The sequence below is a fragment of the Ctenopharyngodon idella genome, chromosome 16, assembly GCF_019924925.1.
Source record: "Ctenopharyngodon idella isolate HZGC_01 chromosome 16, HZGC01, whole genome shotgun sequence".
Lineage (NCBI taxonomy): Eukaryota > Metazoa > Chordata > Actinopteri > Cypriniformes > Xenocyprididae > Ctenopharyngodon > Ctenopharyngodon idella.
The window spans coordinates 25,988,071-26,002,518 of NC_067235.1; the positions used below are offsets into that span (position 1 = coordinate 25,988,071).

Sequence of the window (14,448 nt, forward strand, 5' to 3'; positions counted from 1 at the left end):
CCGCCTTCTCTTTTTTTCCCCTGCTTCCTTCTCTCTCTCGCCCGCCCGGACAAAGCTGGATGATTATACTGCGAGCCTGAGCTGCAGAACAAATCACATTTCTGAAGGGGGAGAGATGGAAATAAACAGGCCCCTTGCTGGAGAGATAGCACAGAGAGAGCGAGAGAAACACGAAAGAGATGATGAGGAATTCATGGTGGGAAGATAAAGAGGAGGAAAGTTAAGGAAATGTAAAGTAGGGGAGAGAGACAGAGGAAAAGTTAGGGAAGGTTACAAGGGATAAAAACAGGAAACAAGTGACAGATGAAGCCAGTTACAGAGGAAAAGAGAGCTTAGTTTGAGGGTTATAGGGCTGAAGACTAGAAAAGCAAGGGGGAAAATGAAGGAAAGAGACGGGGTTTGATGTTAAAGAGAAGGTGGGGTTGCCATGTGTAGGTGTGAAAGCAGAAGGGAATGAGATTAGTGAGGAAAAGCAGGCGGTAGGAGTGGGAATTATGAGTTTTAGAGAGGAGCAGAAAGCGACGAAAAGAAAAGAACAGAGAAAAGAAGGGCATAGGATAGAAATATGCCGGATTGGAGATGAGACAAGGTGCTGAGGGAAACGGAACTGGGGAAGCCCAGGAATAAGCGAGTGACAGATTGAGATAAAAAAGAAGAGAGGGGATTTGCAAGGGATTATGTATTATTTATGGTGCGAATGTTTTTTTAACCGCATATGATTGGCAGAGAGCGAGATTCTTCAGAGAGATAGTTTTAATTTTAGACCACGAAGTGAAAGAAAAAGATTTGCTGTATAAAGATAGAAGCATTGCATCTCAGTCCGTCAGCTTTTCCACCAAAGCTGCTTGTTTACTGATTACCTGAAACATCACAGTCACATGTTGGGTGACTTCTGGTCTGGCTTCATGTTGTGCAGAATTATGGCTGGGAAAATAAAACACAGTGATGAGTGACTCATGAGTTACGAAGATATCAGGTGCTCACAGAGCGAGGCAGAAAGACTGAAGTGTAATTGGATTAAAGGAGAGACTCAATGGACGTCTTAGCGTCTCCACAATGCTAGTATTGTTAAATTTTGACGTGGATCTCTTAGGGCGTCCTCATCCTCTGCCTGGTTGTCTGACAATTCAGTAATAAATGTGTTATGTATGACTAAGGTGTGTGTGTTGTGTGAGGGCGTCTGGTGGCTCCACTGTATGCTGTAATTCAGCTAGTTAATCTCGAGCAGGGTAGTTGCTCATACGCCAGCTCTGTATCTGGCCTTCTACCAAGTCACTAAATTCAACTCACCTCCACAATTCACTGCTGCTTTCTTAGTAGGGGAAGATGAGGAAAGATGCTCTCCTTTAAAGGGACAGTTCACCCAAAAACGATTCTGTCATGGTTTACTCACCTTCACCTAAGCCTGTATGACAAAAAACACAAAAACAATATTTTTTAATAAAGTTTCTCAGTGTTTTTCATACAATGAAAGTCAATGGGGTCCAAAGTTGTTGTTTTGGACTCAACTGACTTTCATTGAAGGGACAAGACAGTTCAGAATATCTTCTTTTGTGTTCCGCAGAAGAAGTTTGGGTTTTTGGTGAACTGTTCCCTTAAAAACCCTAATTATTGTAAACTTATTGAACCACAAGGGTCTATCTTTACTCAATTTCAAAATAAAAACACAAATTCAAATCTATGTTCCCATATTCTCAGTTAACAAATAGATAAAAATACTTTTAATATCCGAAATAAAATAAATTCACAGTTCACTATTATCCAATTATTAGTTCACTATTATCCAAATGTTCAGATGGGATAAAACAAGATAAAAATGTAGTTTATATGATTTATATTTCTTCTTTGTATTATTTATATTTCAGATTTATATTATATATTTTTTATATTTCAACTCATTTATTTAATAAATTATTTATTTGCTCATTCTACCTTTTTTTCTTCAGGATAAAGATTTGTGCAGTTTGTGTGCATTGATATGTCGCCCTCATCTGGCCAAATCATGAAGTTCTCCTCCACAACCCCCCACCCAACCTCCAACCTCCTTTATTTATTTGCTTCTCATAGCGTCAGTACACCTGCCTGTTATCGATCACTTTACTTTCACACTTATTCCCTTTATGAGCATGTTGTGTATTTTATTATGGTTTGATTGTAATAGAGTCAAGATGAATCCATCTGTGGTTTCTTGTTGTTTTTCGCCTGGCCATCAGTGCTCATAAACTTGCGTACCCACAATGCAGACACAACCGTAAACAACTCCCACACAAGTTGTAATGCTCAAGCTTGCGTAGTGGACTCGACCGCCCCTCTGCTATTTTCCTGGCAGCTGCGAATGTGTCCAAAACCCGCAGCTGTCTTTCTCCTGCCCCGTGCCTCCCTCTACATCTCGCTCGATGTCTTTCCACCTCCATCAGCGAGTTGGCGAGTTTCTCGAATGCCGTATTGGCGTCACGGCACGCTCCCCTCCCTCCGTGCCATTTGTTTCCCCGTTTGCGTCCCTTCATTTCGGTCATTTACATGAAGAGGAGACAGCTGGCGTGCGGCAAAGTGCATTTAACGGATGCTCAATTAGCCATGTTTTGTTTGACTTCTCAATCAAACACATTTAGCTACTTTTGTTGGGAATTTGGCCACACTTGTTTGAGTTCTGTTAGGTTTGAATTAGGTTTTTAATTGCCTTCCATGCATTCACAGACCTTTGCTTGATGTATAGTGCTGTTGGAACAATTAGGAACCATTAAAACAATGGCGGCCAAGTCTGCGGACGCCCGAGTGCTGAGTAATAACAGTCATTAGAATAATAATTGGGATAGCAATGGCAGTGCCGATTGTCGTGATATGAATCACAATATTGATGCAGAGGACAGAAATAATAATGGCTACAATTACAATGGCAATTGTGCAAAATATCAAGACATTCTCAGTCACTGCCTCTCCTTTTCTTCCCTGTTCTTGCCTCTTGATTTCGGCTCAATACCTCACCTGTCAATGTTTTATTAACCCGCTCTCCCTCCACGCTGAATTTAAGACAAGGGTACTCAGAGATGGATAGAGCCTGACAGGATTAAATTTAAATGAAGCCAGATGAGCAGGGCCAACGGGTGACGGAGGATGCCGTCTCACACCTTTATAGACTCTCCTTTATTTCCCTTCTGAACTTTGTCTTTTGTCTCTTTTCGCTCTCATCACGTACGGCACAAATTCCTAATAATCCTAATTGTTTCTCTCTGAGACGTCCTCTATAACCACAATGACCTGATGAAATGTTTGGAGGCAATCTTAAAGGGTTAGTTCACCCAAAAATGAAATTTCTGTCATTAATTACTCACCCTCATGTAGTTCCAAACCCGCAAGACCTTCGTTCATCTTCGGAACACAAATTAAGATATTTTTGATGAAATCCGAGAGTTTTCTTTTGTCCCCCTTAGGGGGGGGGAAATCACTAGTTATTTTTTACACTAGCAATGGTACATTGCTAGTAACATTACAGAAAAACATTTTTTGACATTTTTTCTTTTTACATAATTTGGTAATTGCAGAATGATTGGAAATTATGCATAATAAATGTATTGTTCATACTGTGTCATTTACCAAGGATAATGCCAAGCTTGGTGGCAAAATTGTTGGTTATGGTGGAAATGATACTGAGGGACAGTTGAAATTTGTGTAAAAATTGATGTTCTCACTATAAATATTGAAATGATTTATGATTATTTCACTTTTTGTAGGTTATATTATTTAGTATCCATAGTTCCATAGTCGAAGGTAAAATAAAATATACATAAAAGGGTTTTGAAAAGTAGCTAAATAAAGTAATGGAAAATCAAATGAGAAATTCAGGGGAAAAAGTATCCAAGACAGTTTTAATGTGACATTTATATAACTACAAAAGAAAAATGTTAGTTATAATTAAAATCAGTCTCTGGAACATAAGTACTAATAGTTAAAGGGTTAGTTCACCCAAAAATGAAAATTCTGTCATTAATTACTCTCCCTCATGTTATTCCACACCCGTAAGACCTTCGTTCATCTCTGGAACACAAATTAAGATATTTTTGATGAAATCCGATGGCTCAGTGAAGCATCTATTGCCAGCAACATAATTAACGCTTCAGATGCCCAGAAAGCTACTAAAGACACATTTAAACTTTATACTAAAGACACATTTCATGTGACTACAGTGGTTCAACCTTAATGTTATGAAGCGACGAGAATACTTTTTGTGCGCCAAAAAAACAAAATAATGCTTTTCAACAATATCTAGTAATGGCGATTTCAAAACACTGCTTCATGAAGCTTTGAAGCTTTACGGATCTTTTGTTTCGAATCAGTGGTTCAGAGCGCCAAAGTCACGTGATTTCAGTAAACAAGGCTTCGTTACGTCATAAGTGTTTCGAAATTTCAATAGTTCACTTGATTCTTGTCACTTTATAATATTAAGGTTGAACCACTGTACTCACATGAACTGTTTTAAATATGTTTTTAGTAGCTTTCTGGGCATCTAAAAGTGTTAATTATCTTGCTGGCAATAGAGGCCTCACTGAGCCATCGGATTTTGTCAGAAATATCTTAATTTGTGTTCCAAAGATGGACGAAGGTCTAACGGGTGTGGAACGACATGAGGGTGAGTAATAAATTACATAATTTAAATTTTTTGGGTCAACTAACCCTTTAAAGAAGCACCCTTCACCTTCTCCACATTATTTTTTGTTATAGCATGATATGAGTCATCTGCACAATACTCGAACAGCTGTTGGTTCCAAGCTCAAGCTATATTCAAACTTCTTGTCATACAGCATGTCTGTAACATGTCAGTCTGAGCATGTCAGACATCCTGTCCTAGCTAGGTGAGTGGAGAGATGTTGGAGACAGGTCTCAGCGAATCAGCCAATGTGACAGTTTTACCCTAGTGATCATTCTGATGTCATCATATGGAGTCTGTTCTGGTGAAGAACGTGGTGCCTTGGTGTCAGGGTTGCGAATCATTACAGACCACCAGAGACAGGCTCTCAACGAAGAACACGCTTAATGATGTGCTGTGGGTTCCAGCAACATGTTCGCACAGGCCACTGGTGATGACCTCATGTTCAACCGATTCTATACTGCTAAAATAAACATCAACAATACATTAGCGTCACCCAGAACATGCAGTAGACAATACATTCAACTAAGATGTGTTAGTTTTAGCAGCGAATGTGACATTATATGTTCTGTGTTACTTGCGTTTGACTGATCTGAGTTCATTCCCGAAAAAGCCGTCATTACCGGCGCTTTCACGAGCTGGATGTCAGATCGAGCAGATGGAAGAGAGAAGTGTGTCAGCCCACAGTAATGGATAAAGATAACGATGCTATTGGTTTTACCAGCACTTAATTAGGACCCTTTTCATTCTTTTTCTCCCTCTCGCTGCCTCTGTCTATCTGTCAGTCTCTCATTATTTTCCTTTTTCTCTCCTCTTCTGCATAGTTCACACTTCTAAGCACAAAGGTAGTTACGTGAGTGAGTTGTTAATTGGTCACTGAGGTATTTCTATCTTTAAAATTGCTCCATGTGCCATCTTGTCTCCTTCTGTCCATCAAAAAATACCTTTATAAATGATTCATTTTCACCAAATGAGAGTTCTGCATTAACTCTGTTACCCCTATGTCTTTCAGCGCGGGGTCAGGCTGTGCAGGCTGAGAACGTGACCGTGCTGGAGGGGGGGACGGCCCAGATCTCTTGTCGTCTTCAGAACTACGACGGTTCAATCGTGGTCATCCAGAACCCACGCAGACAGACGCTCTTCTTCAATGGAACACGAGGTGAGCGCAACTACAACTTTAATGGCAATCGCTAGCAGATTTAAAAAAAAAAAAAAAAAAAAAACATAAAAATAACATGACTTAAAGTGTTTTGAACAAAGTTGTTTTGGCATAATTATTTTAATATGCCTGCTCCCATTACTTTATGTTAGCTCTAAGTCTTGAAAGTTATGCTGGAATTCACAGGACCAATTAGTGTAATATTATTTATTTTGAGAAACTAGACAACAAAAGAAACTTCTTTAAATCAGACAATTGTGATTTTATTGCAACTTTATATCTGAAAATTGCAATTTTCTCTTAATTACAGCTTAATTTCTCACAATGTGGCTTTATATTTCATAATTGCAAATTTATTTTTCATAATTGTCACTTTATCTCAAAATTTTGACTTTCTTGCAACTTTGTCTTTGTGACTTTCTTATATTAGACTTTTATTGCGTAGATTTATTGCATTAATAATGCTTAACAGATAATTAGTTAATTTTATAGTTATCACTGATCACATAAATAAGAACTTTGATTTATTTGTTTTTATATAACAAGGAAACAAATATGTATTTATATTTTACAATGTCACTTTCTCATAATTATGACTGTCTTTCAATTTTCCTTGTATTTTCGACTTTATACAGTGCTCAGCGTAAATGAGTACACCCCCTTTGAAAAGTAACATTTTAAACAATATCTCAATGAACAAATACAATTTCCAAAATGTTGACAAGACTAAGTTTAATATAACATCTGTTTAACATGAAATTAAGGTTAATAATATAACTTGGAGAACAAAATTTTCAGTTTTACTCAAATTAGGGTGATGCAAAAATGAGTACACCCCACTGAAAGTCTCTGCAGCAAAGCTAAATTTTAGACTACAAATTTACAAATTTAGTCTAATTTAACAAGAATTCAACCACAGGTGAGTCTAATTATTCATTACACAGGTGTCCAGCTGACAGTTGACTATAAAAGGGTGTTAAAACCCTTTCCCAATTCATACTGTCAGCAGTGGCACCACATGGAAGAGAAATGTCACAAGACCTGAGACAGAAAATAATTTCTTTACACCAGAAAGGTGAAGGCTACAAGAAGATCAGCAAAGCTTTACTTCTCAGTCAGAATACTGTAGCAAAAATTGTACAAAAATTTTAAAAAGATGGAACTGCAACCATCTCATAGAGACGTCCAGGTTGTCCACGGAAGTTAACACCTCCACAGGAGCGTCTTCTGATGAGAAGGGTTGAAGAAAATCGGCATGCAAGTTCACTGCAGTTATCTAAAGAAGTAGAAAGGCAAACTGAGGTGTCTATTTCCCGTGACACAATACGGCGTACACTGCAGAGGAATGGCATGCATGGGTGCCGTCCACGAAAGAAGCCTCTCCTAAAGCCCAGGCACAAAAAAGCCATCTAGAGTTTGCCAGGGCCCATCTCGAGTGATGAGACTAAGATAAATGTTTTTGGAACTGATGGCTTCAAAACTGTATGGTGTCGCAAAGGTGAGGAATACAAAGTAAAATGCATGGTGCCTACAGTGAAACATGGTGTCCTTATGTGGGGCTGCATGAGTGCTGCTGGTGTCGGGAGCTGCATTTCATTGATGGAATCATGAATTCACAGATGTACTGCTCTATACTGAAAGAGAAGATGCTACCATCACTCCATGCCCTTGGTCGTCATGCACTTTTCCAACATGACAATGATCCTAAACACATCTAAGGCCACTGTTGGATTTCTGAAGAAGAACAGGGTGAAAGTGATTCAGTGGCTCCTGATCTGAACCCAATCGAACACCTATGGGGAATTCTGAAGAGACAAGTTGAGCATCACTCTCCATCCAGCATCCAGTCTCTAAAAGAGGTCATTCTTGAAGAATGGAAAAAGATAGATGTTGCAAAATGTTGCCAACTTGTTCATTCCATGCCTAGAAGACTTGGTGCTGGTGCTAGTTTTTGTTGTGGGGTGTACTCATTTTTGCATCACCCTAATTTGAGTAAAACTGAAAATGTGTAATCTAAGTTATATTATTAACCTTACTTTCATGTTATAAGTTAAACAGATGTTATATAAAACTTAGTCTTGTCAACATTTTGGAAATAGTTTTTCTGTTCATTGAGATATTGTTTAAAATGTTACTTTTCAAAGGGGGTGTACTCATTTACGCTGAGCACTGTATCTCACAATTTTGACTTTTTTTCTATAAATTGTGACTTAGTATCTCACAGAGTAACAGGATATCAAACTTTTATTGCATAAAAAGAACTTTTACTGTTGCATTATATAATTCTTTCTCAAATTGCAAATGCAAATCTCACTATAAGACTTTTTCTAGAAATTATTTCTCATATGCATTTTTTTCCCCCTTATTTTAAACAATATCATAAACGGTTTTTTTTTTTTTACTTTGAGGCAGAAATGGTCTTCCATTATAACATGAACAAACTTTATTGCATTATATAATGCTTAACACATAATTAGTTCATCTTAAAGTTATCACTAATCACAAAAATGCAAACTTTGATGTATATATTTCTATATATTATATTTAAAATACACATCCACTGCTGGTCTGTTAAACCTCATGTAAAGTTTGTCATTGGTTTTATTAAAGTTCTTCCCCATTTTTGCTGCATTTTTATCAAGTAGCAAAATTAACTTATTGAGCATTCCTTTTCTGACATTGACTTCATCCATTAATGGTTCTCTTTTAACGCTGGTAAGTGGTAAATATGTTAAACACAACCTTGGAGTTCGTGCTAGCAGTGGAGCAGTCTCTTTTCATGCTAGTTAGCTTTTATCATCTTTGGAATATATTTATACTGGCGCCATCAGTCTTTCTGAAATCCTTTTTAACTGATTACACCTTATTTCAATTTCTTTTTAAAGATCCTTTTATGTAATAACCTTTGTTTTTTCCATCGCAGCCGTCACTATCGCTCAAATTTGAAATCCCTTTAAGTGATGACTCTCTGTCACCCTCGTTTTACATGATATGTAATGTGTTTTCATCCTTGCCTTTGTAACCCTTGCCTCGGAAAAGGACTCAGAAAGCATACATAATTCGGTGAAAAAAGAGAATGGAGAGAAAGAATGAAATTGGTAGAAACAGAAAGGACCACAAAAGCTAAAAGCTGAATTAGTATCCGTGATCTCTGCTTTTATAAGTGCACATAATTGGGCCATTTTGTAGGAGCTAAATCACACCTCTTCTGAGCCATTCACACCACTATTTCCAGACACACTTTTTGCCTACAATCTTTAGGCTTTTAATATCGGTGGATTCTACAGTGCGATCATGACAGCTCCAGGCTGCCCTTACTGCTTGAGTGCCCTGGTCTAAATGTACAGAGAAACACGAATGAAAACTCTGCTTGCTAACTAATGAATCCCGATAACAGTCTTTTAGCGGGCAACAGGGCGTAAATATCCCTCAGCGGTCATGAATACAATAGCCTATCAGCATGTGCCCTTTCCATGAGATTCCTTCAGATTGGCCAGATCTGTGGGGTATGTAAATGAGCCGTGACTAAAGGTGACAGCAGCCTGGACAATGCATTGACATTTCCCTGCCATTTAGCGTGAGCAAAGGCATTTATCTCCTTTAGTGAGGCTCTTTTACTCCCGTTGTGTATAACACGGATCGAGTGAGTAGATACACATGTCACAAAAGAGCGCTCACTCACTTATTCAGTTTATCACTCATTCACTAACTCACTCGTTCATTCAATGTATCACTCTTTCACGTACTCAGTATATAACTTTAATTCACTAAGTCTGCTCCAGTCTGCAGATTTTGGGCAGTCGGAGTTGGCAGATTTTACAGAAAATCAGTAGTGTATGATGGGCACAGACTCCGATTTTGTGTAGCTTCAGACTGTGATTCCATCCAGTCGGGGAATATCAAAACGTATGATATTTTTAGCCTATTTTATAACATATCGTAGTGTATGATGTGTCGCTACTGAAACCGAAACTGTCGTCTATCTACCAGTGTTGCTATAAAAAAAAAATACAAATGCAATAACAACACAAAAGTAAGTTAACAGAACATGCGTAACAAAGTAGTCTCAGTATTTGACTCATCAGCATATAAATAACAACTGACTGTGCCGCTCACTTCTAACTCACGTTGTAATCTGTAAAATCCATACTAACTGCGTCTTCCCACCTCATCCACATTCAAATGCGCTTGGCTCATTTTTCCTTTGCGACTCATCTCCTGCACATCCCGGCTACGTTCACACTGTCAGTTTTTGTGATTGACAGTCGCATTTACTTGCAGATGCGAGTCTCAAAGTCCCGTTCACACAGCAATTTACAGAGTAACCATTTACAAAGTCGGCAAGAGTCTGATGCCTAGTGTTTTAAAATCTGTTCAGATTTTAAAAGTTGTGTAGTGTATTCCAGCCTTTAGTTACTTGCTGACTTTGTTAGTGATTCACTCACTCACTGACTCACTCACTCAATGCAACACTGAATCATTGAATCATTGATTGATTGATTGATTCATTCATTCATTCGCTTGTTTGTTCAATGTATCACTCTTTCACTTGCTTGCTCAATGTATAACTCATTCACTCAGTTGCTCTCTCATTGCCTGATTCATTTAGTGATTCACTTTCTCAGTGTTTCAATCCCTCATAGTGTAACTCATAGAATCATTGATTCAGTCATTGAATTTCTTGCTCACTGACTGATTCATTTAGTAATTCACTTACTCAGTGTATCACTATAGCTGCGTCCGAAATCGCTCCTATACCCTTAAATAGGGCACTATTTGAAGGGACAGCTGTTTGTAGTGGTGTCCGAAACCATAGTGGACATTACAGAGTGCACTGATTCAATCCCACAATGCACTACAATAACGAGTGTACAACAGATGTACGCTCAACGGCTAGAGAATACCCATAATGCACTGTCAGGGTCGTGCTGAATGAATTCCGGTGTCTTGCCAGAAGATGGGCCCCACGGCTGAATCATCCAGCCATCTATTTTCCAAACTGCTGGTCCAATGTGGCTACAGTGTAATATCATACTGGTATAAATTACTTTTTAATTGATTTATGTAATTTAATTAAGGTTTATACATGCAAGTCTCAATGACAGAGTTAAAGATAAATCTTCCTTCATCATCCTTCTGGAGCTGCCAGTTTGCTAAATTTCAAATGATTATTAAACAGCAAGCACAAACTACGCAAAAGTAGCTGCCCTTCCGGTGCACTCGTTTTCATTCACTATTAGTATATTCACTATATTAGTGGAGTAATGTAGGGAATAGTGAATAAGGGTATAGGGGGCAATTTCAAACACAGCTTATCACTCATTTAATGTAACACTGAGTCATTGATTCGTTCACTCACTCATTCATTCAAACATTAATTTAATTATTCACTTGTTCACACATTCGCTCACTAATTTACTTGTTCTCGCTCACATTCATTCATATTTTCCAGCAAGAAACACAGATAAATGCAGCCAGGTGTTGAGAAATGTCTGGGTTCATTCAGAGCAGTAATCATCTTATGGATCCAGCACATCGGGCTGCTATCTGTGAGTGTGCTGATGGCAGAGGGTCACATCTCCAGAGCACAGTCGGCTATAGACAAAAAGCTTTAAATGGAAGAAGGGAGAAAAGGAGTATTTAGCACCAGTCAATACAAAACGGGTTTGTGTGATTTTTATCCCAAAAAGGCCCATCCAGCCCCTGCAATTGGCATCATTATTTGGTATTATTATTATTATTATTATTTTCTTACAATTGATTTTTCTCTCACCTTGGTTTCAAATCATTTTCAACACCAGTTCTCAATGCCTCTGTTTTCTGCTTCCCCTCTGTATTTATGTGTTATTCTGTGTCAGCTGTTCTAGGAGAGATGCTAGTTAAAATCCTCGTCTGTTGTTTTCTTCTCCTTTTCATCTTCTTCTTTTTATGTTGCTCTATTCTTTTGATCTTTATTGTGTGATTCTCTATCAGAGTTGAAGTTAATTTGAAACTGTAGCTTGCAAACAACAAACTAATAGTAAATAAAAGTAGTTAAAATACAAGCTTCCCTTTTGATAAAGTAGCTAGCAACACTACAAACTACTACAATAGCTGCTTTGAAGCTACTTAAAAGGTAATACTACTTTATTTTGCTATCAAATTGCTATCAACAGTTACAAGACAAAGTATGTACATCTTGCACAATCAGGATATACAAAATGGTTTTGCTGAAAACATGCTATTAACTTACAATAGAAAACATAGTGATAAACAGCAGTATTTAGCCATGAAAAATGAACATGTAAAATATACTGTATAATACTATTTTGTGGCTGATTGTTTTTTTTTGTTGTTTTTTTTTTTGAAAATGTCTTATGCTCATCAAGGTTGCGTTCGTTTAATCTAAAATTCAGTAAAATCAGTAATGTTGTGAAATATTATTACAATATAAAATAACTGTTTTCTATTTCAGTATATTTAATATATTTATAAATGTTGTTTATTTCTGTGATTCATGTGGTGTCACATGATTCTTTAGAAATCATTCTAATATTCTGATTTGGTGCTCAAGAAACATGTCTTATTATAATCAATTTTGAAAATAGTTGCACTACTTAATATTTTTGTGGAAACCACATAGAAAGTTCAAAAGAACAGCATTTATTTGAAATAGAAATCTTTTGTAACATTATATATTTCTTAACTGTCACGGTTCAGTTTCATGCGTCCTTGCTTGAATAAAAGTATTCATTTAAAAAAAAAAAAACCTTTTTGAATGGTAATGTTGGTAGTGTTTGTCCTGCTCCATTTTCTCTTCACAAAACCATTTTATTACTTAACTCACTGTGAATTGCCAACCACAACACATTTTAGTTACGTAATAGGCTTGACTTGATTTTATCCATTGTGAAAAGAAGGCATTATACACTAGAATGAAACTAAACTTGAAATAAGATTGCTAAAACAATGCTTAAATGCCTATTTGGACGTCAGCAGAGAAGGAAAGTCATTTCAGAGAAAGAGAAAGTCACTCCATTTTGATTAAAAATTAAAAAACACATTTTCTTCTTTGCAATAACATGCATCACTGAAATTGCTTACAATAAGACCAGAAAGATGCATTTAGAAAGTAAATAGGTTCAATTTTGATTTAATTTTAACTTGCGTATCCTGCCTATCCTTGCTCATCCCTACTCTCTCTTTTCCAGCACTGAAAGACGACCGTTTTCAGATGGTTCTTTTCACACCGCGGCTGGTGCGGATCACGTTGACTAATGTAAGTGTGTCTGATGAGGGCGGCTACTTTTGCCAGCTCTACACCGATGACACACACCACCAGGTGGCGACGCTGTCGGTGGTGGTGCCACCGGAGGTGCCTATCGTGGAGGTGAAGACAGAGGCAGTGGAGGGTGGAGAGGTGGAACTCACATGCTTGTCCCCGCGGAGCAAACCACCAGCCACACTGCGCTGGGTTCGAGACCGCCGAGAGATCGCTGGTGAGTTTCATTTAAATGTGACAAAGTGATTTCAGATTCAATGCAGCCACATTTATATACTATACATGCACTTACAAACATGAAAAAAGCATATAAGCACATATACAAACACAAAAGAGTCAACTATTATTTAAAATCCCTCACATGTGTGCATATTTGCTTTGTCTCTTTGTCAGACTCTCTGTCTTCACAGTAAATGTCATGCATTTCGACTAATCTCTCTGGCAGCCTGGAAGCCTCTCCCCCATGTGTTTGCACATTGGCACATTTTCCCCTCTATTGCTTTATGTCACTCAATCGAATTTCAAATGCATCTGTCCATCTGGGTCCCTTCGGATGTGTGCAGAGGAACGTTTTTTTTTTTTTTTTTTTGTCAAATACACACCCCCCACACTCAGAACTGGATCCAGGTGCGGCCCCAATCTGTGACTTCCTTTCATTTCTGTCAACTCTACCTCTCATTTTCTTGCTTTCTCTCCCCCTTCTTTTCCTCACTGCCATCACATTTGCTCTATCTTTTTGTTTCAGCTTTCCTTTTTTGGCTTCAAGAGGAGAATGACAAAGACACAGACAGAGAAACAGAGGCAGGGATAGTGCAGGCTGAGATTGTAGGCTTGCTGCACTATCAATGTTATTTGAATATAAAGGTCTCTCCGCCTGCGACAGATTCAGTAGGATGGGGCTCAGCTTGAGTTTGGGTTTCTGAGCCCATCACTGTTCCGCTTCAGTGAAAATAATTTAAATGTCTGCCTGATCAAGGTTATTTAAGTGACATCACATGAGTAAAAGTTCTATAAACAAGTCAAGTAACTTATGTTTCAGACAAAATTTGCTGTTAATTCACCAAGTAGCGCACAGACTGGCAGCCTGTCTGAAAACAGCACTCCACAACTCCACAAACTGCTCACATACTCTGGTCTGGAATGCCACAAACACAGATAAGAGGAGTGGCACAAACATTGAAACAGCCCTGTTATACAATGCTGCGTTCATGTCATGTTACTGTGAGGTGGTAACTCTGAGATTGGGTAAATCCTTAAATCAGTCCCTGGAGGGCCACTGCACTTCACAGTTTAGCTCAAACCCTGATTAAACTCACTTACCTGTAACTCTGAAAACCTTGATTAGCTTGTTCAGGTGTCTTTGATTAGGGTTGGAGCTAAATG

General features: G+C 38.0%; 1 protein-coding gene across 4 annotated transcripts in view; it reads left to right on the forward strand.

Annotated features, from left to right (window-relative positions):
* The window catches only part of cadm4 (cell adhesion molecule 4), a 155,692-nt gene that overhangs the window by 109,706 nt on the left and 31,538 nt on the right, over positions 1-14,448 (forward strand). For all 4 annotated transcript variants that reach the window (XM_051865265.1, XM_051865267.1, XM_051865264.1 and 1 more), the window contains exons 2-3: positions 5,658-5,804; positions 12,995-13,282. In XM_051865265.1, the coding sequence (XP_051721225.1) occupies positions 5,658-5,804; positions 12,995-13,282 (435 nt within the window). The remainder of the gene's footprint in view (positions 1-5,657; positions 5,805-12,994; positions 13,283-14,448) is intronic.